The sequence below is a fragment of the Cladophialophora carrionii genome, assembly GCF_000365165.1.
Source record: "Cladophialophora carrionii CBS 160.54 unplaced genomic scaffold supercont1.4, whole genome shotgun sequence".
NCBI classification, from domain to species: Eukaryota; Fungi; Ascomycota; class Eurotiomycetes; order Chaetothyriales; family Herpotrichiellaceae; genus Cladophialophora; species Cladophialophora carrionii.
In genome coordinates this window covers 2480964-2506941 of record NW_008481829.1, presented here as the reverse complement: position 1 = coordinate 2506941, position 25978 = coordinate 2480964, and the positions used below count along the sequence as shown (strand labels likewise).

The 25978-nt window shown below is 53.7% G+C and overlaps 11 protein-coding genes and 1 non-coding gene across 12 annotated transcripts; 7 read left to right on the top strand and 5 right to left on the bottom strand.

Moving 5' to 3' along the window:
• Nucleotides 1–630: 630 nt before the first annotated feature.
• Nucleotides 631–1812, top strand: G647_05559 (uncharacterized protein; the record flags this gene model as incomplete). Its single annotated transcript, XM_008729886.1, has 2 exons — nucleotides 631–913; nucleotides 1010–1812. The coding sequence occupies 2 exons, from the start codon at nucleotides 631–633 to the stop codon at nucleotides 1810–1812; spliced, it is 1086 nt and encodes a 361-aa protein (XP_008728108.1).
• A 1220-nt stretch (nucleotides 1813–3032) lies between these two features.
• On the top strand, nucleotides 3033–4868 carry G647_05558 (uncharacterized protein; the record flags this gene model as incomplete). Its single annotated transcript, XM_008729885.1, has 1 exon — nucleotides 3033–4868. The coding sequence occupies one exon, from the start codon at nucleotides 3033–3035 to the stop codon at nucleotides 4866–4868; it is 1836 nt and encodes a 611-aa protein (XP_008728107.1).
• Nucleotides 4869–5404: 536 nt separating this feature from the next.
• On the bottom strand, nucleotides 5405–6581 carry G647_05557 (uncharacterized protein; the record flags this gene model as incomplete). Its single annotated transcript, XM_008729884.1, has 2 exons — nucleotides 5405–5972; nucleotides 6037–6581. The coding sequence occupies 2 exons, from the start codon at nucleotides 6579–6581 to the stop codon at nucleotides 5405–5407; spliced, it is 1113 nt and encodes a 370-aa protein (XP_008728106.1).
• Nucleotides 6582–7257: 676 nt separating this feature from the next.
• Nucleotides 7258–7614, top strand: G647_05556 (uncharacterized protein; the record flags this gene model as incomplete). Its single annotated transcript, XM_008729883.1, has 1 exon — nucleotides 7258–7614. One exon carries the CDS (start codon nucleotides 7258–7260, stop codon nucleotides 7612–7614), a length of 357 nt encoding a protein of 118 aa, XP_008728105.1.
• A 931-nt stretch (nucleotides 7615–8545) lies between these two features.
• On the top strand, nucleotides 8546–9871 carry G647_05555 (uncharacterized protein; the record flags this gene model as incomplete). Its single annotated transcript, XM_008729882.1, has 4 exons — nucleotides 8546–8812; nucleotides 8864–9017; nucleotides 9062–9283; nucleotides 9438–9871. The coding sequence occupies 4 exons, from the start codon at nucleotides 8546–8548 to the stop codon at nucleotides 9869–9871; spliced, it is 1077 nt and encodes a 358-aa protein (XP_008728104.1).
• Nucleotides 9872–10848: 977 nt separating this feature from the next.
• On the bottom strand, nucleotides 10849–12797 carry G647_05554 (uncharacterized protein; the record flags this gene model as incomplete). Its single annotated transcript, XM_008729881.1, has 3 exons — nucleotides 10849–10967; nucleotides 11032–11708; nucleotides 11761–12797. The coding sequence occupies 3 exons, from the start codon at nucleotides 12795–12797 to the stop codon at nucleotides 10849–10851; spliced, it is 1833 nt and encodes a 610-aa protein (XP_008728103.1).
• A 2852-nt stretch (nucleotides 12798–15649) lies between these two features.
• Nucleotides 15650–17490, top strand: G647_05553 (uncharacterized protein; the record flags this gene model as incomplete). Its single annotated transcript, XM_008729880.1, has 3 exons — nucleotides 15650–16855; nucleotides 16903–17183; nucleotides 17277–17490. 3 exons carry the CDS (start codon nucleotides 15650–15652, stop codon nucleotides 17488–17490), a joined length of 1701 nt encoding a protein of 566 aa, XP_008728102.1.
• A 53-nt stretch (nucleotides 17491–17543) lies between these two features.
• On the bottom strand, nucleotides 17544–18437 carry G647_05552 (uncharacterized protein; the record flags this gene model as incomplete). Its single annotated transcript, XM_008729879.1, has 1 exon — nucleotides 17544–18437. The coding sequence occupies one exon, from the start codon at nucleotides 18435–18437 to the stop codon at nucleotides 17544–17546; it is 894 nt and encodes a 297-aa protein (XP_008728101.1).
• A 1812-nt stretch (nucleotides 18438–20249) lies between these two features.
• G647_05551 (uncharacterized protein) lies at nucleotides 20250–21244 on the bottom strand (the record flags this gene model as incomplete). The annotated part of the gene is made up of 2 exons (XM_008729878.1): nucleotides 20250–20812; nucleotides 20875–21244. 2 exons carry the CDS (start codon nucleotides 21242–21244, stop codon nucleotides 20250–20252), a joined length of 933 nt encoding a protein of 310 aa, XP_008728100.1.
• An 814-nt stretch (nucleotides 21245–22058) lies between these two features.
• G647_05550 lies at nucleotides 22059–22170 on the top strand. The gene has a single exon. It is a non-coding gene; the product is annotated as a tRNA-Met (tRNA).
• Nucleotides 22171–23433: 1263 nt separating this feature from the next.
• Nucleotides 23434–24700, top strand: G647_05549 (uncharacterized protein; the record flags this gene model as incomplete). The annotated part of the gene is made up of 3 exons (XM_008729877.1): nucleotides 23434–23725; nucleotides 23888–24599; nucleotides 24658–24700. 3 exons carry the CDS (start codon nucleotides 23434–23436, stop codon nucleotides 24698–24700), a joined length of 1047 nt encoding a protein of 348 aa, XP_008728099.1.
• A 222-nt stretch (nucleotides 24701–24922) lies between these two features.
• Nucleotides 24923–25750, bottom strand: G647_05548 (uncharacterized protein; the record flags this gene model as incomplete). Its single annotated transcript, XM_008729876.1, has 1 exon — nucleotides 24923–25750. The coding sequence occupies one exon, from the start codon at nucleotides 25748–25750 to the stop codon at nucleotides 24923–24925; it is 828 nt and encodes a 275-aa protein (XP_008728098.1).
• Nucleotides 25751–25978: the final 228 nt, after the last annotated feature.

Sequence of the window (25978 nt, the reverse complement as noted above, 5' to 3'; positions counted from 1 at the left end):
AGATCAAGTCCTTGGTTTAGGAAGAAGCAGGGGAGGACAGTGGAGAGATTTTGTACCACTACTGCGTTCTTCCGGACGGGTTGATAGAGCATGGTACGGAGTACTTAGAGCACCCGTGCCGGCTCAGGGGACTGTGTACTCGTAGGTCAGTGGCAGGACAGCAGCACAAACCAGGCTGGAACCAAAACGTCGCGTGGCCGACATTGGAACATCACCGCCATTCACAGTAATTATCCGAGCCCCCAATATCCTGCTTTTTTACAGCAGGGGGAGTATTTCCTTCGATCTGTGGACCGAAGGAGTAATTCCCCCGCTGCGCCTCGTCGATCGGAATTTGCCAGTGGCTTCGCATTACTGTACGTGACGTGAGCTCGTGGGGTAAATACGACGTCGATGATACATCGCAGAAATTTCTCAGCGGGCAGCAACATTCTTGTCGGGTAGCTTTCCGATTCGGATCCGTTGGATGAGCGCCTCCTCTCGCTTGAAAGAATAGGAATCTATAGAAACCAGTGAGTGGGTGGAAGAAAAATACCCTCCTGCACAGTATAATACTTCTGCAAGATACCCGAGTACCTGCGAGTCGAAGCCACCGGGTCATCTGTACCACCAGAGTTAAAAGCACGAAACATGGCAGGCGGCAAATACAACGTCGGCATCATCGGATATGGCTTGAGCGCAAAGACTTTTCACATCCCCTTTGTCAACGCCGTGTCAGACTTCAACCTCTATGCGATCGTGCAGAGAAGTCCCAAGCCGGACGATGATGCGAGAAAAGACTGGCCGAGCATCAAGCTCTATCATTCTGCCGAGGACTTGGTCCAGGACGAGCAGGTACACGTCGTCGTTGTGACCACGGCCCCGGAATCACATTTGCAGTTGGCAAAGTTGGCCCTGTCGGCCAAGAAGCACGGTACGTCTACTTATACCTTCCATTTTGGCAGCTTGTTCGACGTGGCGAGCGAGCCCGCACACTCTTGAGATCACGACCACTGACTGTGGTGCGAAGTCGTGGTCGAGAAACCCTTCACACCCACATCCGCCGAGGCCCGGGAACTGGTCGACCTGGCCAAGGCCCAGGGCCGAGTCCTCACCGTGTACCAGAACCGACGGTGGGACTCGGACTTTTTGACCCTGAAGAAGTACATCGACGACGGAACGCTGGGCCGTGTAGTCGAGTTCGAGACGCATTTTGATCGACATCGGCCTGAGGCGCCGACCGGCACGTGGAAGGCATACCACGCTCCTGGCACAGGCGCCGTCTACGATCTGGGGACTCACCTGATGGATCAGGTCGTCCACCTGTTCGGCATGCCCGAGCGGGTCACCGGGTTCGTCGGCTCGCAGCGAGAGGTCAACCCCACTGGGCTGGAGGACTCTTGTACGGTGTTCCTACACTACGACGCCCGCAAACTCCTTGTCACGGTCAAGGCTGGCGTCGTCAGTCCCGAGGTGAACCAGTTGCGGTTCTGGGTCCGGGGCGAGAAAGGCTCCTTTAAGAAGTTCCATCTCGACCCGCAGGAGGATCAGTTGAGGAAGGAGGGGCTCCGGCCCGGCGATCAAGGTTACGGCGTCGAAAGCGAGGATCATCACGGCGTGTTGAACCTGGACAAGGGCAATGGAAAGATCGTCACCGAGGTCGCGCCGACTGTCGAGCCGCTTACGTATGTGGAGTATTATCGACGGCTTGCGGCAGCACTGGATGGCGACGTGTCCAAGGTCCCTGTCCCTCCAGAAGAAGCCGTCGGTGTCATTCGACTGGTTGAGCTCGCGCGGGAGAGTTCGAGATTAGGGCAGACCCTGAAGGTATAGCTTGTTTCCTGCAGCGGGGGACGACCATGGTCAGGCTACCGGTTTAGTCTTGACATGATATACCTTCTCGCCTCGCTTGATGTCGCCCCAGTCAGAGGATGTTTGGTGCTCGACGTCCTCGAAGTTGTGGGTGCTTGGCGCTGAGTAGGAATCCACACGACTGCCCCCTGCCGCTGATCATGGCGTTTGACAAGCGATGTGTGAAGCGCCACACAAAGAAGATAACTGCACTTCAGCCTTGGCGGGCTTCCAAAGACACGAATTTGTTTGCAGTGGGAAAATGAGGAGTTGTCTACAGCATCGACCCATGCTCCAGGTTGCCCGCCACTCGAGCGGCCAGCCCATCCTTTTCAGAGAGAGTCAATGTAAGATCCACCATTTCCTACCGGCTAGACTGGAAAGTGAACTTCGTCTGAGGATTTGGGAGATGAAGTAAGACGTGTTCATTTGGCCACTTGTAGAACCAATGCCTATCGTACAGCACGCTATCGGGGGCCTTGGTAACTAAGATGTTCCGACCGGCAGTGGTAAGCACGTGGGCTCTACGAAGCATGGCCGGCGACTATAGATGTCGGTGCTTGGCAAGATGTGGGGTCTGCCTGAGATCCGACTCCGCTGGCATCATTTACCAAGTACGGAGTACTGGGTATTGAAGCCCTGGACGGAGTATGCACGCTTGGGACTACCTCGTACTGGGCGACTACTGTGTTACTGGTCCCTAAGTGGAAACAGAGTCGCGGCATCGAAGAGCGGACTGTAACCACCATAGTGGCTGTCCACGTGCTCCACCGTACTCGAATAACACCGCGCACACCAATCCCATTACTCTTTGGTAAACTTTCACTGTCACCTCACTGTCCGGTGAACGCGCTGCGTCTCGCCTCTCGTGCTGTGGTCATGTCACACTCTTTTCTCTATCCAAAATGACACTGGTCACCTAAGCGAGTAGCATCGACGGATCTTATGGCGACGGGGGCTACCGCCAAAGCGACTTAAGAATAGAATAAGCTTATGGCGGTGCATCGACCAAACGACTCGGTCCTTGTTTTGGTAACTTCGGACGCCGCGCCTCGCACCACGCTCATATTTCCCAGGAGGACCACACCAGCATTCTAAAAAGTCTCTGAACTCCAAGTATCACAGTTTCCTTCCCTGCCATGAATCAGGCCCAAGTCTCGTAGTCTACCAATTTCGCAATGTCCGCTGCTCCCAGACCCAACATGCCTCCCGGCGGTGGAGGCCCGCCGGGTCCCGCTCCCACTCCCACTCCCAGCGCCAGCAGAGTCCTGGGCCCAATACAAGGCGGCGTCAGTTCCCTCACGACGAGCTCCAGCAGGTATCTCGACTACGTCCTCCCACCCCAGAAGCGCCAGCAGTGGCAGCAAGCAGCCGCGGCCTTCGCAGCCCAGCGCCCGTTCATCGCCAGTTTCCTGCTGTCGCAACTGGCCATCAGCGGCCTTCCGCTCGTCCTGCTGACTGTCATTGCGTTCATCTTCGCATTACTGGCGGGCGTCATGATGAGCGGGCTGGGAGTTGTCCTCTTCGTTTCCTGCGCCATGGTCTTGTCATTACTGGTTCTCGTTCCAATCATGATTTTCACTACCGGGGCCGCTGTCGTTGTCTGGCTCTGGGTTGTGGGCGCGTACTTGATCTTCCAGCGCTTCCGACAGAAAGATGGCGCCGATGGACCACCTACAACTCTGCCGGCCGCGCTGGTCAAAGCTGTAGGCGGCACGACCGCGCATCCCCCGGGCGGAGGCAACCCAGGTGCTACACAGAACCCGCCGCCGAAACCCGTTAGCGGGAACGGTCCTCCTGCGGCGAACAGACCACTGTCAGCACAACGTCCACCCCCACCGGGATCGGGACTCAACACAGCAGCTGCAGGACCGGGTCCAGGTCCGGCGTCAGCCTCGGCCGGACCTCCAAGCCCACAACCCATGCCGCCCAGTCCAGTCCCCACGAGAAAGCCCGTGTCCAGATCCCCATCCCCTAATCCTGCACCAAATGGCACATCTGGCCCGGAAAGCCAATCTCCGCCAATGAATGGCCAAGTGCAGCAAAGGAAACCTGTCCCTAGCAGGTCTCCTTCGTCCGACCAATTTCCCGATCAAAACGGCGGAGCCGAACAGCAGATGAACGGAAGCCCCAAGCACCTCCAGCCCGGACAGCCCACGTCAACTCCTCGACCCATGTCTCCGAGAGGCCCAGGCTCGGGCCCAGGCAACCCCGACCCACAAGCAAATGGTGACAACGACGGCCAAATGCAAGGGCCAAGACCCGTGTCACGACCCCCACTGCCTAACGGGTCAATGCAGAGTGGACCGGGAAACCCCAACGGTAACGGCGGGCCTGGAAACGGAGCCCCAGGCCAACAACAACAACCCAGACCAATGAGCAGACCGCCTCCTCCCACCAACGGCGCACCAGGAGGAGGGCCTGGACCTGGACAGGGACCTGGACAGGGACCCGGTCCCAACGGGATAAATGGAATGAACGGAACGAACGGATCCTCCGATGGTTCCCCGCAACCACGACCTATGTCTCGACCTCCCCCACCAGGCGCGGCACCCACGGCCATGCGCGCCGTGTCCAGTCCGCCTGGCATGTCCCCGAACTCGCAGTCAATGGGGGGAGGGGACACCCGGGGCGGCGGCGGTGGTGGCGGTGGTGGCGGTGGTCCCGGTGGCCCGCCCGAAGGCGATCCCAACCTCCAGCAGAGACGACCGCTGAATAGACCGCCGTCAAACGGTCCAGGAATGGGGCCCGGGCCTAGTACAGGCGGCAATATGATGGGTCCCGCCGAGGGGATGGGAGGAGGGGGCCAGGGCCCGGCTCAGATGCAGCGACCCATGGGACCTAGACCGGCCATGTCGAGTCAGGGGCAGAGCCAGGGACAGGGACAGGGCCAGTGGCAGGGACAAGGCCAAGGCCAAGGCCAAGGCCAAGGTCAGGCCCAAAGCCAAGGCCAGGGATCGCTGGCGACGATAGTGGCCGAGGGGCTGGGACAGCCTGAAGATGAAGAAGGTGCCAGAGTGGGGGGTCAGATGGGTTGATTAGTGCCGGCATGCTGGGGGAGGAGCGCGGTATGATGTGATGTGACGTGCGGTGAGGTGAGGTGTGGTGAGGAGAGAAGCGTCGAGATGATGCGACCGTGCGGTAGTTTGAGTTTTGGTTCATGATGGGATTGGGTAGCGTTAATGCTGAGTGTTTATCGACTTGTCTGCCTGCCAGTTGCCTAACCACTTGGGGTCTCTCCTGTTCCTGTCAAAGTATGAGCGTGGGCATGAGCATGAGTTGAGCGTGGCGCATTGACGGGATGTCGGTTCATGCGTGCAGCACCATGGAAGGTTTAATGTACTAGCTTGGGGCACATTGGACAATACGGGAATATCTATCGTGCCGTTTACTCGGAAAGAGTTTGAATCACGGATCACATCATTAGTGATTCCTTCAAAATCAATGTTTGTGCATGGCTGTCAAGGTAAGCATGAGAACATCCCCAGTCTCGCGTGCAAATACCTATAACCGAAGCACTCGTGGCGTCGTGCCGTATTGATATCAGTGCTTAGTAGTCAATTGCTGGATCGCCTTAAACGCCCATAGTGAAATCATGCTCAATCCCGGGTGTCACGCTCGCCATGAACTTCAAAAACACAACCAGGTACTGATCAACCCGGATGGCCACCTTCTCACTCTCGTCCTCGGCGCTCTCCTGCTCGTCCAGGACCTCCCACTCGTCGCCTGCACCGCCACTAGCAGCTTTGACGCCAGCCTCATGTCCTCGTTTCTGCTCCGAGAGTTTCAGATTGGAGGTGTCGTCGATCAAGCCCTCCATGCCTGAGATCTCTTTCTTCGAGCCGGCGCCGTCCGCCTTTTGCTTGTCGAGCCTCAACTTCAGCGCGGCGTCTGCTCGATCAAGCAGGATCTTCATCACGCTGGCGTGTTTGCAAGGGTGGATGCTCGCCATCTTGACGCTGTTGTCGAAGAATGGAAAATCTTCTAACGTGACAGTCTTGTCTTTGTAGTCGCCCACAATGTCTTCCATCATGAGGTGTGGCGGGAGGGGTGCGCTGGGGGATAGGTAGCCGGAGAGGTACATTCTGGGGGTCCGATAGTAAGGCGTGTAGGTTATGTATAGGGTGTATGTGCGTAGGGGTCTGCATAACGGGTCAGTCACCGGCGATTTTGGGCGACAGCGCCAGGAGGGGAGATGTAGCGTACGCAGCAGCACCTTCGCTTTTGTCTCTAATGATGGCTTCATTATCATCATCCTCGTCCTCCATGTCCGGGATCTCTTCGTCTTCGTCCTCGACGGCCTTCTTGCCCAGCTGTCCACTCTCACTCATCGTCCGAACTTCCCCTCTAAGGCCTTCCTGCTCCTTCTCCGTCGTGCCGCCCGTTCTTAGCCAGCCTTCATCCTCGCCTCCTGCCTTGCTATCCGTCTCATCGTCCGGTCCGCCCAAGAAACCGTCTCTCACCAAGTCGTCAGCCGCGCCGTGACCGCCTGCAAAGTTCTCGTCTAATCGTCTGTGACATGGAACCCCCCGGGTTACAAGAAACTGCTTGTTCGGAGGCAGGTAAGACACCCGTCGCGCGGGACTCGATGCGTCGGACCACGACCAGCTGGGGAATTTGTAGACTAGATAATCGCCTGCGAGGAGGAACTCTTCCGGCGTGATTTGGCCGGTGCTGCGAAAGGTGGACTTATGACTAACGGGAGCGTAACGATCGCGGAGTTGGTCTAGGCCCGAGCGGAGGTATTGCATCGTTGTATCGAGCCGTATGGCGGGGTGATATTGGATTTGAAGAGACCGGGAGAGTGGTCAGAGCACCTTGCTAGGGTGTAGAACAAGTGTTGGTAGGCCTTAATCTCAGAGACAAGGTTTTGGGTACCAAGGGAGGAAGGATGTAGTAACTGACAAATGATCACAGTGCAGCCTGCAACTTGACGGTGTTCGTGACCTGGCCGCCTGTTATGAGGAGTGTGAGGGGAGGAGGGACACAACAGCATGACACCGTTTGCATGGTTTGCAGTATTCTCGGTGTTTGTCGTGTTTGCATGGTTTGTCCCGTCCTTCCCGGCATTGAGGTTCGTTGGAGCTGCGACAAGGCCTTGCAGAAAGGGTCACTGCTTCCTAATCGGAGGCCATCTTCACTACGTTGCTTGTCTTTCTATTAAAGAGGCCCGCTACCGTCTTCTATCGGCCAGCATTTCGAAAGTTTGGCTCTTTAACGGCCTATCTCAAGATGCTGTGCGCATGATTGTGCTCGACCACTGCTGTGTCTGCCCTCCACGTGTTTCTAATCCAAACACCCCCCATTCGCCAGCCGAGTAAGCCGGACGGTGTTCTTCTCACGGAGCAATATAAACTCATACACCGTCGACATCAGGATCCTGAGTACAGCGGCTGATAAAGTTCTACCAAGTGAAGATTTACGGCCATGACATCGTTCTTCACGAATCTTCCAACTTACCTCCTCGCGTCAGTCGTGCTGCTGGGTGCTTTCTCTCGCTTCACGCATGGCGAACATACGCCTCAATTCTACGCATTCCAGGAATACCATGCACCCGATGACGGCTCCACGGGCGCCAAAATCACTCCCATCATCGACCTACTTGTGGGATTAAGCCTCTTATTCGGGAGCAAGGCGGTGAGGCTGAGTGCCGCCAGTATCAGCTTGGGCCTGTGCGCTGTAGGTCTCGTGGTTCAAATGAAGGCTGGCAAGGAGTACAATGCGGATATTGCCCTGGTTGCTTTGGCTGCGATTTCGGTACTCAGTCAATTGCGAAGGCGATAGGTTGGTGGAAACGTGTCATGACGCATTCGTCTAAAGGAAAGAGCGCCCGCTATATGAAAGGGCAGCATAGAACTTAACTTCGCGGAATCCCGATGAGCGATGGGACTGAGTGCCACACCCATTCTGCTTGGCCAGAATGATGGTCCAGAACATGGAGTCTGATGGATTTGGGACCAGAAAGTCTTTTCGGCCGCTTGCTGCATTTGCACTTGACACTCCCAAAGATGCGTGCTTTCCGCGTCATGTTTGATCGCACTACCAGGACCTCTTTCCAAAAGCAGAGGAACTCTGCTTGTTGTGCATGAAGGTGATCTACGTATGATACCGCAGGGATTCCTTGGACCATCTGCGATCCGGTTAGTCCTCAATCTTTTGTACGCAGCCGATTGCTCATTGTCCATCGAGGCGGCACTATCTGTCACACCCCATCATCGACGATGAACATTCTATCGATATGGCTGTCTGCAACGAAACAGGAAGCAATTCTGTAGATTTCCAATTTCAGGGTGACAAGAGTATAATATCAAGTTGAGCTTGAAGCACAGGCGACATGAGATTTCGGTGATATGAAGATGAGATTCCAGAGTAATGAGGAGCTCGAGGACAACCGGGGACGACCTCCTGATCTGCACTTGATGCTCAGCCGTACACAGATCTACGTCTGCGCAGCAAGGCGCAAACGTCAGTATGCATCACAGCCGCGAAATTTGGCATCGGCTTTCACTTTGCCCTCAATTGACCTCGCAGACTTGATACCTGTCTCAGCTTCTGCTCGACCTTCGCTTTACTTGTAAAACCATGACAGAGCCACCTTTTAAACGCGCAAAGCACGCAGCAGGCGCCGCCGGTCTCGAGACCGAAGAGAGATTAGAATCATGGCCAAGTTCAAGTGGAAGAGACTTCAAGGCTCGACCCCGCGAGGCCAGAGAGGATGATCGTCGAGGCTCAAGACGAGAAGAGGAGAGAAGACGCAGGTCAAGGTCTCGAGACACGCCTGACAGGAGACGGGAGCGTAGCAGATCCAGAGAACGGCAACACCGTGACCGTGACCGCGATCGAGACAGGCCGCGAGAGAGGGATAGGGATAGGGATAGGGACAGAGACAGGGATAGGGATCGAGGCGGAAGACACAGAGATGCGAACGGGCAGAGCCGGCGCGAGAGGAGTAGGAGCCGCGACAAGCACCGAGATTCCAAGGGTATGGACTACTTATTCTCAAGGCGTCGACGCTCTTGCTCACACGCCACAGATCACCGAGGCGAACGCTCCAATCGGCATTCACGCTCAAGGTCTCCCACGCGAAACGGTGGCGGCCCATCAGTCCGGACACGGTCCCCTCTCCGCCGAAGCGATCATGACCGGGACCGAGCACGAGACCGGCCACCGAGAAAGGACGAAGAAGAGTCGCGAACCACAAAACCAAAGGACGAAGAAAAAAGTACCCCAGTTGCAAGCAGACAACCGAGCGCAACGGTCAACGGCGATTCAATGGCCCTTGAAGACGACGACGACGATAGTGCTCTCCTGCGGAAGATGATGGGCTTCACGACGTTCAAGACCACGCAGAACACAAAGGTGCCCGGAAACCAGATTTACGGCGTCAGGAAGGAGAAGAAGACAGAATACAGGCAGTACATGAATCGGGTAGGCGGTTTCAACCGGCCACTCAGTCCGTCCAGATAATCCTGTGTGCGACGCCTCATTCATAGGAGACAAATCTGGGTCAGAGAGGCAAGCCTGTGGCCTCTAAAACAAGGACGGAAGATCTGGGTGTTCTGGGCAGGTGTCTTCAGGTTGCTGCAGAGAGCTCTGGGGCAATTCAGTGCAAGGTCACAAGATCACAGAACGACTTGCAACGACGGCCAAATGCGGAGATATCCAAGACGGTCTGGAAACCAATCGGGATATCTACTACAGTCCGGCGCAGCCCAGCACCCAGCTGAAGAACCTGCGACACCTTGCCCCGTTTGAGCCGTGGCACCGGTCGATTGAGAAGCGGAAGATGGAGTTACAGCAACCAGAGCAGAAGCAGGAATCGATATCCGGACCGCCTAGAGCACTTCTGCCGCCCGTTGAGAACACCACCTTGTATCTGCGGCACGCCCAACAGCGTGAAATCGCGTCGACAATACCATTACAGAGACAGTCGAAGGGTCGAATGATTCGGAAGATCCAGACGTGGAAGCTCGCCAATCCTCCGATTGCATATCGTCAAAGGCTGGACAGGACTCCCGTGGGGATATGTGTGAACTTATGAAACAGTTGCTGGCCGTCTGCCAGGTAGGCTGACGCCATGCTTTCTCCAGCAGAGTTCTCACATTTGCTCCTACCAAACCAGGGGGGCAATTGCGTTCTACTCGTCGAAAGCCTGCACCCGGATTTAGCGATGTTGGTCGTCGAACGATCGGAGCGCCGAGTATTGAACGTGGTGCGGCCCAAAATACGGAGCCCAACGTCAGAGATGGAGTCAGGGACGGGATATCATGGAGGAGAGGTTACCAGAAATGATTATCAGCGTGGTAATTTCTGGTGAGGGATGGAGATATCCAGTCAGTCCACTGTACATTGACATATTGGGAGAAGCGAGGTCGAAAGTGGCTTCATTCAAGGTCTGGCTGGACCAATCGTCTGACGATCTCAGTATACGTCCACACTCTCGCAGTTATGAACATGTCTCTGGCTTTTAAGGGTGAAGGCGACGACCTACAGCGAAGCACCAGCCCTTGAAACGACACCCAAGGGTACAGTATCGTCATCTTCGCTCTGAGACCCGCCTCACACTGTACAGTAGCTCCAGACTGCGCGCGCAAGACTCTGGATAATACAGGTGTCACACGTATGAGTGATATTGCAAAGACAGTCATTACGGAGTGATAATTCACGGCGTGGGGTCTGTGTTCGTATTTGCGTGCATGTCAAAGTGATGCATTCGAGAAGCTCCCAAAACCCAGTGGGCCATGGTGGCCGGAACAGAAAGTACAGGCATCTCTGGAGGGAAAGAGCCTGAATTTGTGGGAATGCGATACTTCGTACTTTTCGTAAAGCAGATCGAGACGGAAAAAGGACTCGTAACATCATTGTTGCGCCCATGGCTTTGCGGAAGGTCGGTCGCGCAGCACTTGACTCGTCCCTCGTACTGTATCCAGCACACTTGAGGAAGCCTGAGGAAGCCCAAGCATGATCCATCTATACCATCTGTAATTAGCCATCTCCATGATGCGTCTTCCCCTACATCTAGCTCAGGAATTGTCCTTGAGGGGTGTATTTCCATTCCGAGATATATGCCGGCGCACCAGGGGATGAAGCATTGACACTCCTTCCATTGGTCGTGGCATAAACACCGAGCAGCGTCCCTGATGTGCGTGGGGTCAGTGCTCTTGCCAATATGACAAAAAGCTCCAGCTATGTATTCCGTACCTGTAAATCCAAAGCTGACGTCTGCAGCGGGCGCATACCCAACGGTGATTGTATCCGACATGGTGTCGGTAGGGCCAGCAGAGAAAGCGTAGTGCGTCAGGTTAATGGCCTTGATCTCTAGATATAAGTTCAATGAAGTCGCGTTTGGATTCGAAAGCGTCGTATAGTTCGGGTACGAGGAGTGGACAGGGACAAGCAGCGGTGGCGGCACCGCAAGATACGATGTCGCAGAGAAGCGGAAGTACGGCGCAAGTTGCTGTGGTGACGCAGACGAGCTCGTATTGGGCAAGAGGACGACACCAAGGTCAATATGGTGGTTCTGCGCCGCATCAGCATATCTTCGACAAATACTGGCGCGAAAGGTGCTTGCCTGAGTGAGGAAAACACTAATACCGGCTTCGTCACCTTGCTGCTGTGGTGAGAACTCCAGATTGACACTGAAGGTGAACAATGTATCTGTTTGACGGCGGCCGACAAAAGTTTGGCCCTCGGGTCCGGCATAGTTCCCATCAAAGGCTGTAAGGTTGAGTCTGGATGGGCTGAGCCGGAGAGTGTTCGGGTGCCCGGGAGGAGAGATGGTGTAAGACCCATCGACGGGAATCCGCCAGTGGACGAAGTGAATTGGTAGGCTAGAGTTCGGTGGAAAGGTGATGTAGTCTGCAGCATCTGCAAACGGTCTAGGTCATCCTCTTCAGTTTGCAAACTCGACGTTGGACGCTCGCAACTTACCCTTCTCCAGCGATGCTGAGATTCGTTGCAGGCTTCTGCCATCCGCTCATCCGGCCGCGTACAGGTTGTAATATAGGCCAGTCGCCGGCATTCCATGTCACGGGATACAGGACAGTCTCGCGGCCCATGGGATAGGTCGTATAGTTTGGACCAGAGCGGGTTGAAAGAGCTGCGCCCCACCAGTTGCCAGAAGCATCTTGCCACAGATCAGCGTGTCCGACTGTCTGAAAGTACTGACTTGTATTAGCGTTGGTAAGTATCGGGTTGTTGGGATTCGGTGTGTAAGGGCCATCAATGGTCTTAGAACGTGCGATGGTCTCCATATGGTTCACTCCTGTACCACCCTCAGCTATCATGAGATAGTACCAGTCGTCCTTGAAGTAGATATGTGGTCCCTCTGGAGCCAGGCCACCCGTACCATTCCAGACATAGCGGAAATTGGACCCGACCTCTCCGGTGGTAAGGTCAATCGTCGTCTGCGTTATGCCCGGTTGGACCTGCCACGGATGAGAGCCCGTAACAAGCACGGTGCCGTTGCTGAGCCAGTGCGGAGATGTATCATAGCCTGTGAGATTGAAATGAACCGGATCCGACCATGATGACGAGTTGAATGGGTTTGTAGAACGAAACACAATGTTGTCCCATCGAGAAAAGTTGGTCTGGGGCTGGTCATCGAACACCAGGGTCGTCATGACAAAGAAGGTTCCTTCGTGATATCGGACCGTGGAAGCCCATATTCCGCTCGTGGATTTATTGGTAATTGCTAGGGTGGGTAGTTGTTCTGCTCTGTTGAGGACATTGCTGACGTGTTTCCAGTTGGTCAAATCCTTCGAGGCATGAATGGGGATGCCAGGGAAAGCGTTGAAGCTGCTGGACGCGCAAAAGAATGTATCATCCCACTCAGGAACGAAAGTGCAGCTAGGATCAGGGAAGAACCCTGGCAGTACAGGATTGGTGTAGGTTGAATTTGGTGCTGTGAGAGCGAGGGGGAGGAAGAGGCTCAACGCCAGGCACACGAGCGACCGTCCTGCTAGCATCATACCTACCTCTGTCTGCCCTGAATTTTCTGCGACTCATAATGAGGCTACATCTCGCCCATATTATAGAAGCGAGTCATTGTGGGATCAAGCATTAAGATGGTGATATGCCGAAAACTGGGGAACTTCTTTCTCCGCAAATGGACCGGTTAAATGAATGATGGATGAGATCGCCAGGCACTCGAAAAATCACCGTTGTGAGTGAGAGGAAACAGTGGGACGTCATTGTTCGCTGGTCAGCCGGCTAAAATCGTAACTATCGGTGTATTTGCTTCCGAGTGCATAGCCCCAATTGGTTCGAGAAGATGCAGAATCGGTACTGGCGAGAAAACAGCTGTTTGAGCTGGAAAGAGAGGCGTGGGAGACCACAGCTTCGAGTATGAACTCAAGTTGCTGGCAAAACTCCTCTGCATTAACGGCAATAATACTCCGCCGCAGGGAGTATGACCAGTCGGGCCGTTAGGCTCACCGTAGATCATCGTACTCATGCCACACTCATTTCTCACCTCTCACTCACCTCCCTCTCACCTGTTTCTCACCTCGTTCTCACCTCCCCTCAAAGGATGCCACTTCTATCTCTCCTATGATTCTTTCGCAATCATCCCGCTCATACAGAAGGTCACCCTCGTTGTAGCCTCCACTAACTGGTGGACTCTTTCGACAACCAGTATCCTGGCTGCCCTCATCCTTATGCCCACGTTCAATAACCATACAGAGGAAGAGCAAACCACTTCTAGTGCTTTGGTGTTTGCGGTCCAGATTGCCTTCATCATTCTCTCCAGCTCCTACACAGCTTTGCAGACGGTAGGGGTGACCAGGAGGACTGGGCAGGCGTTGACGCACGCTGACCTCTGGTGTTGCGACTCTGGCAGCCGTATGCATTGGTCTAAACTGCAAATAGGTTCCAATCTTCTAGATTTCTCCTCCGTTACGTCGTTGTTGATCGATATGTACAGACCTGCCCCACTCTTACCTCAGCCTCGCTCAACACAAGGTATTCCAGTGTCAGCAGGCCTCCAATCTTACACTTCGATGAGAGTCCCTAGTCTACAAGACTCCTCGCCCATCGTCAGGCTGGGCACATGATGATCAAATTCTAAAATGTATAGAGACTCGCTAAGGTCTAGTATTCCGCTTTGGCTCATTAAGATGCTTACGCCTTGGAAAACGATCCTCTACAAGTCGGAAGTATACCTAAGTCGGCTTGATGATGTCTGCCTTCCAACACTTGCGGTTTTGAAAGAGCGTTCTGGCTGGGCTAGCCGCGCCTAAACTGCGCACAATGAGTAAACTACGAGGCGAGCTGAGATTTTCAGTCAGCCAACAGAACGTGGCGCTTGGCAACGCAGTCAGCCATGGAGTGTTTTCCGACGGCCATCCACAATGGGTTGGTTGTGCAGAATTTAGATATATAGACCTTCTTTGACCAAGTCCCCTCTTGCGGTATGTCGAAAAAGCTCTTATATCGTCTGTAACACAGCTCCTGACTTGCAAATCCGAAGTCTTGCAAGTTCGTTCTGGTTTGGCCCACCGCCTGCGCCTCAGTAATAGGCAGCCTTGTCCTGCGAGGACAGCATGAAGATCACGGCCATAGCCTCTCTCCTTGGGACTGGTGCACAGCTGGCGTCCGGTTCTCTTTTTGCAATTCGTGCTCTCGGTGGAACGGTAGTCATCCGCCAATCCGCTCAGAGCAGCGATGCCTTTATTGATACGACCGTCACAATCGACCTGGAAGGCAACAGGAACCCGCAGGCGCTCAAAGGTCTGTCTTCGGTGGCCGGTCTTGCACAATGCTCACCTGTCTTCGTTCACAGTTCTCTCCCAAAGACCCAAGTCTGTACAAGCAATATCGACGACATCCGATGCTCCGTTCGTCACTTGTGACTATACCTGCCGAAGTCGTGGCGGGACTAATGGTGATTCCGTGACCTGCGGGTCGACCACCATGAAATCAGGGACAAAGTCGGCCACCCTCGATGTTTCGTGGGTGGACTCGGTCGACAGTGTGATTTGCTTCGTCAGTGCCACTGATCCAACAGCGTAAGGAGTGAGAATCCATGCGTGCAACTGGAGATCACTAACATCGACAGGGTTCCCGTTGATGATGGCGAGTGACAAGACACCAAGAGCTTGAGACCATATCACAGACAGGTCACACAGGTATTAAAAGGGAGAGGGGTTATGGAGTGGAGGAACGAATGTTACGAGAATCCGGGGCTCCGCAGGCGGGGGAGACGAGCACTGCAGAGTTCGGCGTTCGGACGAACTTGGGACTCCGTGGCTTGTTCATCTCTCTCTAATTACCTCTGCCACTTTAGACTTGCTAGAATGTTGGATTGAGGTCTACTCGTTTGATTAACACTACATCATATGACGCATACGCCCTTCAGAGGCCAACATAACAGATACTCAGGACGCACACACACGCTCGGCGCTTCAGCACCGTTCTACGAGTGCTCTTCCACAGCTCCCTCGACGCTGAATCATGACGCTCCACCAATACGAGATGTCAAGCAGGTCGCGCTAGTGCAAAGTAGACTGTCTGCCCCGGCTGGGGCCTTATTTTCATCTCATGATGGACGGAGTGCTCCGATCATCCGTGTCGCTATACGCGCCAGCTAACTTCTTTTGAGCCCGTGTCGATGAAAACGCATGCGCCGATTGGCCACACCGATGTATATACGACACCAAGCTGTCGGTAAATACGACATACGAATGCGAACGCTAGGCTTGGTCGTCCAGATCTCAGGCGTCCATCAAAGCGTCAGGACGTACATAACGGGCTTTCGGCTCGCCACTTCCAGGATGTTCCAAGCTGTCATCTTTGTCGTCTTCGGAGCCTTTCGTTCACGATGCCTACAAACAGCACGCTTCTATCGTGTCTCCTTATCCCTGTCCTCGCTCTCGGTATAGCCCGCACATATGCGCTCGTGTCGAATTACCTGCGAGCGAGGAAGCTAGGAATACCCATTATCGTGACACCGGTCTCATCGCAAGATGCTTTCTGGATAATTATACAGCCACATCTTACCAGGTTCCGGAATGTGCCTGGGCTGCGCACCGCTGTCACGTTCGGCTATCATTCCTGGGCACAGAATGAGCGCTATCGACCGCATCAGAAATATGGGGATGTTTTTGCCATCGTGTCACCCAAAAGAACGGAGATCGTCGTCAATGATCCAGTGGCCGCTGTCGAGGTGCAGTCGCACTACAAAACGTGGCTTAAGCCTGGACCTCTGTACGAGATTTTTGACACTTTTGGGCCGAACGTGCTGAGTCTCAATGGCGAGGATTGGCAACGTCATCGGCGAATCGTCAATCCTGCCTTTCGGGAGCAGAATAACAAGCTCGTCTGGAATGAGTCGTTGAGACAAGCGAGGCAGATGATTCGAGTGGCCACGGAGCGACCAGGTGCCCAGCAGACCATGCTTGACGTGCGCAACGACTGTGTCTTAATCGCAATGCATGTCCTTTCCGCCGCCGGTTTCGGGCACGTCCACGACTTTGACGGAGGCTTCCGCGAAATCCCTGACGGACACAACACCAGCCTGGCGGAGGCATTGAAGTTCCTCCTTCAGAATATCATCTTCGGTGTCTTGTTCAAGGATGTGGTTGTGCTCCGTTGGATTTTTCCGGCACTGTATCGCCAAATGAGAGACATGGCGAAAGAGTTCAGACAATACATGGAGGAGCTGATAGCGTACAACCGAGCCATCACACAGGGCGGGGGTAGCAGCTACAGTGCCGATATTGTGAGTGCGCTGGTTGAAGCCGATGAAGCGGCAAAGAGAGACCAGAAGAGTGCGGCAAATGGCATCATGGCCAAACCAATGCACCTGACTGATGCCGAGTTGCTGGGTGACCTATACATCTTCAATCTGGCTGGTTTCGAAACGACTGCGAATGCGCTGACCTACACGATACCATTCCTTGCCATCAACCGCGGTGTTCAGGATTGGGTAGGTGAAGAGGTAGACGCGGTGTTGAAGGGGCGTGATATGGAAAAGTTGAGTTACGAAGACATATTCCCCTCTCTTGTGAGGTGTTTAGCTCTTATGGTAAGTACGCCAACGTGAGCATTTCCACAACTCATGGATTATTGCAGTATGAAACTCTTCGCTTGTGGGGTCCCGTCCCGAATACAGAGCGGTGGTGTGTCGGCGAGCCGACTGCCCTGCGAGTGGGTGATAAGGAGATGCTGGTTTCTCCTGAAACATTCGTCTCACTCAACCTCTACGCCGTGCATTGTGACCCGCGGTGGTGGGGGCAAGATACACTGGAATGGAAGCCACAACGATGGATCAAGGTAGACCCAAAGACAGGCAAGGAGACGATCGCTCTCCCACACACGGGAGCAACGTTTGTGCCCTGGAGCGTCGGACCCAGGTGAGTCGTCTGCTACCCCTGTGCTGTTTTACTCAACACCCGGTTGTGTCTTCCATTTACGACATAAGACCTCACATGCTGACAAGAATACAGGGTTTGCCCGGGCAAGAAGTTCAGTCAAGTGGAGTTCGTGGCGGTCATTGCGACTTTACTCAAGGACTACCGTATCAAGCCACTGGCGCTTGGCGGCAAGACGGAAGAGCAAGCGAGCTCAGCGCTGCTCGAGGTTGTGGAGGACTCCATGAACGTGATCACGCCGAAGATGCGCCGCCCGGAGGACGCTGGTGTGGTTCTTGTGCAGCGATGAAATCAGAGATCAGCGCGAGCCCGGAGGTAAGGGTACGTCGGATACACAACAGGCTACTCTCTCCTCCTTCCAACTGTAACATAGAGTGCATGTCCATCCCACAGCTTCCCCTCCTCGTTGAGATTCTCCTTCCATATCTGAGCCCACAGTTCCTTGATCTTGTCAACGCCTGCAGGACCGTCTTCGCTCTTCCAGTCTTCGATGACGCCTTTCCACAAGCCGCTTTCCCTCGTCTTCTGTTCAAAAACCTCTGCAGCCTGGCCAGCGTCGTACCATCTCTCCGGCGTATAACTTCTCGTGCGAAAAGATTTCACAACCTCCAGGTTGGCTTCTTCAAACATTTTCTCCACAGTATGAATGTCTTTAATCCAGTCGAAATCATATGTCATGGCCTTCCCCAGCGCACGCCGAAGCGGGTAGTTGAGAAGGTATTGCAACGTACGGTCCTCGGTAGGGACATCAAGGATCAATCTCCCTGTCCCGGGCTTCAGCAACGCCACCCAGTCGTCCAGGGCCTTTGCGGGATTCTCGAGCAGCACAAATGCCGAACAACACGAGATGATGTCGAATCCGACCCTTAATCTGACCACGTCTTGCACGGCATCGAGGGAAGAAACGTCCATGATGTCCCCGAGAACCCAATGTACCTCTCCGCTGCCCTTGGCAAGAGGTTTCCGTTTCGCCTCGTTGAGCATCGCCTCAGTAACATCGACGCCGACGACAATCCCGTCCGGACCCACAGCCTCAGCATACGGCAGGGAGACAAGGCCTGTTCCGCACGCCAGGTCGAGAATCGCCCCTCCTTTCGGCGGTGGAAGCCAGGCAACGTAGTCGCGACCTATTTCGACGTGCCACCCGCCGTTGGAGACATCGTACGTCGCCGCGCGGGGAGTATATTGGGCGAGAGTTTCAGTGATGAATGCGCTGGATGGTTGAACAACCGGCATTTTGCCTCCGATGTAGGTGCTGTAGGTATAATACATATGGAGTGAGGTACCTTTGGAGAGATCACCTTGCTCGCACGTGAGCAAAACGCTCTTATTCTATACATTCCTACGTTGCTGTCCGGGCAATCAACGGCGTTGCATCACCTTAGTCAGATTGTCCGCGGTAAGCGATTCGCAACACGTATGGCGCATTCGTGTTGCGATCAACCAACGCCTGACAACGTTTGTCCAACGTTTGTCCACTGTGCTATGGTAGTCCACGCGTATAGGAACAAACCTTGCAGTGCGATCCAGGGCGAGCGCGACCGTCCGCCTACATACCCGAGTAATGTGCTCTTGCTGTGTGTAGGTTAGGTCTCTTCCACCCAACCATGACTATGTTCCTATTGTTGCCCCGCCACAAAAGTCCAGCACAAAATCCAGCATAAAGTCGCCTGTCACGTTTCTCGCTGACTCAATTCGGATGTACTTATTGTACCGGAGCGTTTCCGTGGAATCGTGGCCTCAAATCACACAGTCGACTTCGCTTCGGCTAGCGTGACGGTGACTCTGTGCACACTTCTTGAACCTTACCTACTATTTCACTTTCGTACGATATGCTTGCTGGCGGACAGGGTATCTGGTCCCACTTCCTTTATAAGCTTCCGAAGTCACGAAGGAGACTACACAGTCCGACGGGGCCGTCAAGATGTGGAATAGTGCCATACGCAGCACTGATGCAAGCGACTGACCGTTGCCCTATTACTAGCTTGTAGCAATACATAAGACAGGGACCTTCGGGTGCCTCCTTTTCGAATACTTCGCAATATGTACAAACTTCCAAGCCGGTCACATCTTCGTACTCCACGGAGCGGTGCCTTTTATTCTTTACTTTCCTTCCCAGGCATTTGCAATGTCAGTCGGGGTAAAAGAGCAGAGGTATCGGATGCGGGCGATTTGGTGGATGAGCTCGGTCTGTCTGCATCGAGACCGGGCGAGAGAGGTCCAGCACGGGTGCAGACCTCGAGGAAGACTGAGACAATCGGGCATAGGCATGAGCACTCGCAGGAACATTGGACTCCTGGGTCTTGTAGGTGTGAAGGCGGAGGAGGCTCGTTCTGCGCAAGGCGATGAGATTTGGACCTTGCGAGTTCGATGTTGATCGTAACTGCTTCCTCGAAACTCGTGGTCCTGGAAGTCCATGTCGGCTATCATCGAAAGAAGGAGTGGCTGGATGATTGGATCACACCAGATAGAGAGCACCCGACTGGAGGTACGGTCCCGGACACTCATGCTATTAAGCTTCATTGAAAAATGCAACGTTCCTCTCTCGGCTGTACTCCATCAACACAAGCACGGTAAAGTAAATTTCAGCTCGGTGGTACCCAACTCCTTGCGGCGCCATGTCTCGCCGGGTTGGCTTCTCCCTTTCCCTGCGGACAGCACACTCCTCGCCCAGTACATACCGTCATACTCCCCTCTACCACTTTTCCAATTTCCGTTACTGTTAATTAGTTATCCAATTTCGTGGCCAATATCGAGGCCCTTCCAGTCGGCTCTCAACGCTCATCGTATGGATCATAACAGTCCTTGTATTTCTCTGAGTCGAAAAGACCCTTTGCAATAGCTTCGACCACCTCGTGCACCATCGCTTGTCTCGCGTTCTGTTTTGGTAGGGCCTTGCACTTTGGTGACCAGTACGGCAAAGCGTTTTCGAACTTCTTCAGTTCCGCCTGTAGACCGGTTCGTATCCAAGGGGATGTGGCATGATCATCGGCCACGCTTTCGAACTCTCGATGTAAGAGTGTAATACTCGTATGTGTTTTCCCAACGTTAAGTTTTGCGCATCCTGGACGAGATTGACGTCAGCCCTTGTTCGATGGTCTGAATGTGCTTGAGGAAAAGGTCTGTGTAGCTAGAGATGAGGTTACTTTGCTCGGTTCCAGTCAGACGACCATTCCCGCGCGAGTCTGCCTTCTTGACCCCTTTCGCTCGCGACCGCCGCGTGGATAATCTATTCCGGGTGCGTTCAAGTTTGATCTTGCTCCTTCTCGGTTCCTTACCCGATCCGCAGGATGTAAGGGGTTCTTCATCACTCCCGCAGTTGATCTTTCTCCTTCTCGGCATCTTTGCCGGTACGTCGGATATAGGGCTATCATCATCACGATCGATACAACCTCGCTTAACTCCAGTCTGTGGCTCGGGCATTGTATGGCTGGGCTTGGCCATGAACATTGCCAGGAGGCCCTGGTCATCTGTCGGGGTGTCCGCAAGCTGGGATGTGGGTGTACGAGCAGAGATAGGGGTGGGAGCAGGAGCTGGAGCTGGTGATCGACATCGCTGCTGCTCATGCTCTGCTTCCTGTTGGGGACGAGCTTCTGCAGTGAGTGATGGCTCTGCGACGGCGTTAGCTGCAATCACTTAGACTTGACAGCTCAGTTGAACAAGCTCGACTCACCCGTTGTGGTACCTGCGGGAGTACTGTTAGAAGAAACTGATTTCTCTGGCTTCTCTTCCACCGTGGCCTCGTCTTCATGTCCCGGCGCGCTGTTCGTAGTCGAGTCAGCTCGAGGCTCACCTGCTGATGGTAGCTCCGCAGACAACATGCTGCTGCTGGTGACTTGAGGATCATCTCTGCTGCCATCGCGTGACTCGGTCTTCACCTGGGCGCTATCTTCGGTCAGATCGATAGTCATCAACTGCATAAGCCGATGCTTGACCGTGAGTTCTTTGCGCTCAAGTTCCAACTGCCGTTCCTCCAAGTTCAATTGACGTTTTTCAAGCTCAATCTGAGCCAATTCATACTGAAGTTGAATCCTGCTCGCCATGGTGTTCCGTCGATGGATGCCAGATGAGAGATTGGCTGGGATCTAATTGCGAGGAACAGGGAGAATTCTGTACTCGACATAAGGCCAGACCGAGGTGCTAGTGGAAAGAGCCCACAGCAAGCTCAGCGCAAGATAAATGTCGTTTAGCAGGCGAGCAGCGACAGAGGCGATCATTGAAGAGCTTTAGAGCGCACTCCGCCTGATTTTGACCTTGTCAGAAGGTCGCCTCCAGACACAAACTGGCAAGAGCATTCGAGGTTGGGTCACAGCCGGTACCTCCAAACACGCACGCGTGAGAGAAAGGCCAAGAGGCAGGGAAACGACACACGCTGATACTTCATGGTTCTGCCGCACCCAGTTGTTCAGAATGACACGTTGGCGAGACTTCGAATAGAGGTTCTTCGAAAAGGTAGAGCCAAAGGGAAGAGCTATTGAAAATACCTCGTCTGCCGCCTGTGGGAATTCTAATCTACGCCATCGAGAGTGAGTGAGTAGTGCTGCTCTTGGTGGGCAGCGCATGTGGTCAGCTCCATGAAAATTAGGATATGCCTGTGGAAAGTACGATGACAATGCATACCGGCAGGAACATTGGACAGGAACAAAGAACAGCTCGAGAGCTGTCAGTACTCCAACAGGGTCGGGAAAGCTCGAGGTCCGTTACGCGGTAAGCTAATGCGTACCTTACTAGTGAAATTGAAGCCCGCACGATCGGTAAGTCAACGAATCAACCGTTGCAGCCGTTTTGTATGTTTCATATATTTTTTATTCGAAAATCTGACTTAAATGTTGTCCCAAAAGCCAGACAATTTACCCAGTCTGGATGGTCTAGTCGGTTATGACGTCGGTCTCATAGTCTTAACTGTGATCTTGTGCCCTCAAACACAAGAGCTATCCGAAGGTCGCGAGTTCGATTCTCGCTCTGGACATTTTTGTAGAGTGTTGTGTTTTTGTGCGGACATGCGATCAACCTCTGTTCTAGATAGGTAGTCCACACTCAACTCAGATGGAGCTCATTACTCTACTCGAACCAAGCCGATGTTCAACATAAACCCGTAAAACTGTCTCCAATAGGCTAGGATACTGCGAGCTGTAATCTGTTTGGGTGCAAAAGACTTCTGTATCTAATTATTGCCATTCAATCCGCTGACACCAACTCAGAAGTAACCATTGCAGGGAATGATGACCTTCACTATATGTCCGACCTCCCTCCTGTAAGCGTGGCGCCGTAGTTTACTTGACTGTACATTACCACTCATGGCTGGGATGTGGGCGTAGTTGATTCTTTCTGCATCTTCATTGTTCTATTCGGACGGCACAGGACTACCTGAAGGTGCACACAGGGACTGAGGACCCTACAGAGCGCTAGCTACTCATCATCAATATTGAACGCTACTCCAAACGCGACATCACCTCAGATTGATTGCCTAATAATCCGCCCTCCTTGGTAGATATGGAGAGCACCGCTTCCAGAAGCACAGGCATTCATTCGGCGATTCATTCACCCAGGACCAGAAATGCCTGATCACGCCCCTATGGCCGCTGGTTGAAAGTTTGCCCGCAAGCTGCAGTCCCCTCTCTGGCAGTACCAACGCGTCGAGAATATCTATCGTGGTTACTCGCTTCGACGCGAGAGCTGGACGGCCATGCTCTCTTCAATCAGGTTGGCATGTGAGCTTGATGGATTCGACAAAGCGAGCGATAGCGAGATGGGCCAAAAGCATCTGTGACGGACGACTGAGAAGCCAGTCCTGCGTCTTGGTATTAGATCTGCTGCTGCAACAAGGGTGATATCCATAGCATGCCTCGGTGAGCTGCTGTGAGGCTCGAATAGAGGTAGCGAGTCTTTCAATTGTCCAGGATTGCTTACTCGCAATTTGAACGACAGAGCGGCGCAAGATGAAACGTCGTATCTCCTTTTGCTTGTCAGTGATTGTGCATTTGCGGATGGCGGACACGTCGCAGAATTGTTGGCCTCATTCGCCTCTCACCACCCAACAGGAGTAAAGTAAATAACTGAAGCTCGATTCAGTCATCTTCACTTCACCCCCAGCCCGAGTTGTCAATCCACCCTTCTTTCCTCTATCTGAGCGTCCTCTATCTTCATCTGCAGGTTGTTGTTGATCCACCCCGACCTGATCCATCACTCACTCACTCATTCCGAACTTCAATATCAGACGCACGGGCACGTGATGTCTGAGGCCAGAGACGACGAGCCAGTCAGCGATGACGAACTCGTGGAGATCGAGCTCGAGCAGCGCCAGCTTGACCTTGATCGTGAACTCGAGCGGCGACGGCTGGACTTGCACCGGCAGAGGATTAAGATCCGCAAGCGTCGTGCGAAACGCGATGCGCCGGTCGACTTGACCTCAGATGACGGGGCTGCCCAAGTCAAGACAGAGCCAAGAGAGAGCGATCGAGCCAAAAGTCAACCAAACTCAACAAGTTGTCTGTTGCCGTGTCCAGTACCCAATGAGGCGACAGGTATATTGCCAGTAAATAACGTTGCACACGAAAATGAACAGCTTTCCACCCCGGGACAGAGCCGACAATGTTCTGAGCCAGCTCCTAACAGAAATCAGTGTACGCGCGAGTCGATCCCAAGATCAGGGGAACATGTTCCAAGCTTTACTGACTTCAAACAAGCGACGACGCCGCTTCCTTCAGGTACCCAAACAGCGAGCTATCCAAAACCGTCAAGTCAGTCCTTTGACACCTCGGATTGGCTCCTTCGCACAGTTATGTCGGATAATGACACTGTCTCGCAATTCACTCCACCAGCCACCTACGGTCCCCAATCGATCTGGCGGGAGAGCATCTTTCGCGGCCTGCCTGCAAATCCTTCGGTGAAGAGAAGCCATAGCCCTGACAGCAACGCAGCCGTCCTGGCACATGACACGAATGACACTATCGAAGTCAAACATTCAAAAATATGCATGGCCACAGACCATAAATCCAAGAACGCAAAGAACAAAAAGCGAACCAAGACTGCGCCACTTACTGAGCGTCAGCAATCCGAGATCATCAGGATATATGGCGCGCGTCTTGTCCAGTATCATATGCACAAATTCGACGACCAACTCCCTGCCAGGCTGATAACAGAGGCTGGATCTAAGATTGTTGTTGGACTGGTCGCCAAGAAGTTCAAGACTTTGCAGGAGCTGCATGACGAGTACGAGAGCATTCTCACATCCTCCTGCCAGAGAAACCTGGGAGAGGTTGTGAGGACCGAGCTACAGAAGTTCCGCCGCGCAGCACCAGTCTGGTGGGCGGAATGCTTAGCGAAGCCCGAGGCGCAGCGGCTGGCATTCGTCTCAACAGTGTTCAGCGATGTCAACCAGGGTAAATATGATGCCAGGTACGTACCGAGGCCAGCAAGTCCTGCTCTAGGCACCTCGTCCTACCGACCTCGGTAGTGCGGCCGGAGAGCCAGAATTTGACATCAGTCGGAGAAAGTGAAAGCTGTGGTGATAGCTTCTGCTATCTTCATTGCAGGTACTGCATCCTGGTGACCTCAGGCCCAAAGTTGGATAGGGCGATCGCTCGTGGTTTGATAGAGCGATCAAATTCCTGGAATGGACATGAACGACGTCCCAAACAACAAAGATGAACAGGCCGGTCAAGCGGAGCGTGCTGTCTTTATGTAGCCCGACATTCAACGTGCTACCGGTTCTTTTGAGCTCAGTCCAGAATCAAAGACTTTTGTTTCCACTTCGACGCTTCTGCTTCGGCGAAATTGGCCACGCTTCCGTATGATAGAACGAGAAATCCTAGGTCCTCTCTATCAACGTCGAACACTTCCCACCAGTTCTGTTCAACCAGCTTGGCACCAGTCTCTCTTGCCGCCAGGTAGATTGCTCCCACGGCAAGCGCGTTCGGTTGATGGGTGAGGTACAAGAACTGGGGAGAGAGAAGCCCGGCATTCAAGTGCTCGAAGACTCTTTGTGCAAGCTTCGTCGACGAAACTCCCAAGGCTTGCATATATGTCAAGGCCAACGTGTATGGCAGGGCGACTCGGGTGTCGAAGCCAATGGCCGCCAATATCATGCTTTCGCAGACAAACAGCCTTTGTCTTTCTCTTTCGTATGTCCCTTCTGATACATAATAGTCCCGAGGTCGGCTCTCCAAGGGAGCACCAGCTGGGTTGACAAATCTCAGAGGTGAACTTTCTGACATCAGGTAGGCATAGACATTGACCACGGACCGAGGTGACACTGGTGTTGCGGAGATCTTTGCAGCGAGGTAGATCGAGGCCGCTGTATAGGTTTTGTGGCTAAATCCGTCTCGATCTTCTGGTCGGCTGGACACAAGGAAGCGCTGCAGCAGGACTATGGCGTGGGCAATGACCTCCTGGCTGAGGTGTAGGAGGATCCCTGCCGCCGAAGTGAGCTGGAATTGAGCAAATCTTATTGACGGGCCATCTTCGTCGTCGAGGCTTTTCAGCTTCATGAGCTGGTCGGCAGTGACTAGTGGGTTAGTGAGGTATTCGATTGCAGATAAGGCCGCCATCGCAGGTCCGCAATCTGAGATGTTAACCAATTGCACCTGGATTCAAAGAGACGAGATGTTGAAGCCGTGTGGAGGTCTGCAGAGGTACGGTGGATCATCCAGCATCTGCGCGACATATGAATGTTTACTCACTTTGATTAAGCTTGATTCACCGGGCTTATCTGAATTGATCTCGTCTCTCATCCTCCTAGGAAGTCGTGTCAAATGCACCAGCCTTACGCGCATCTT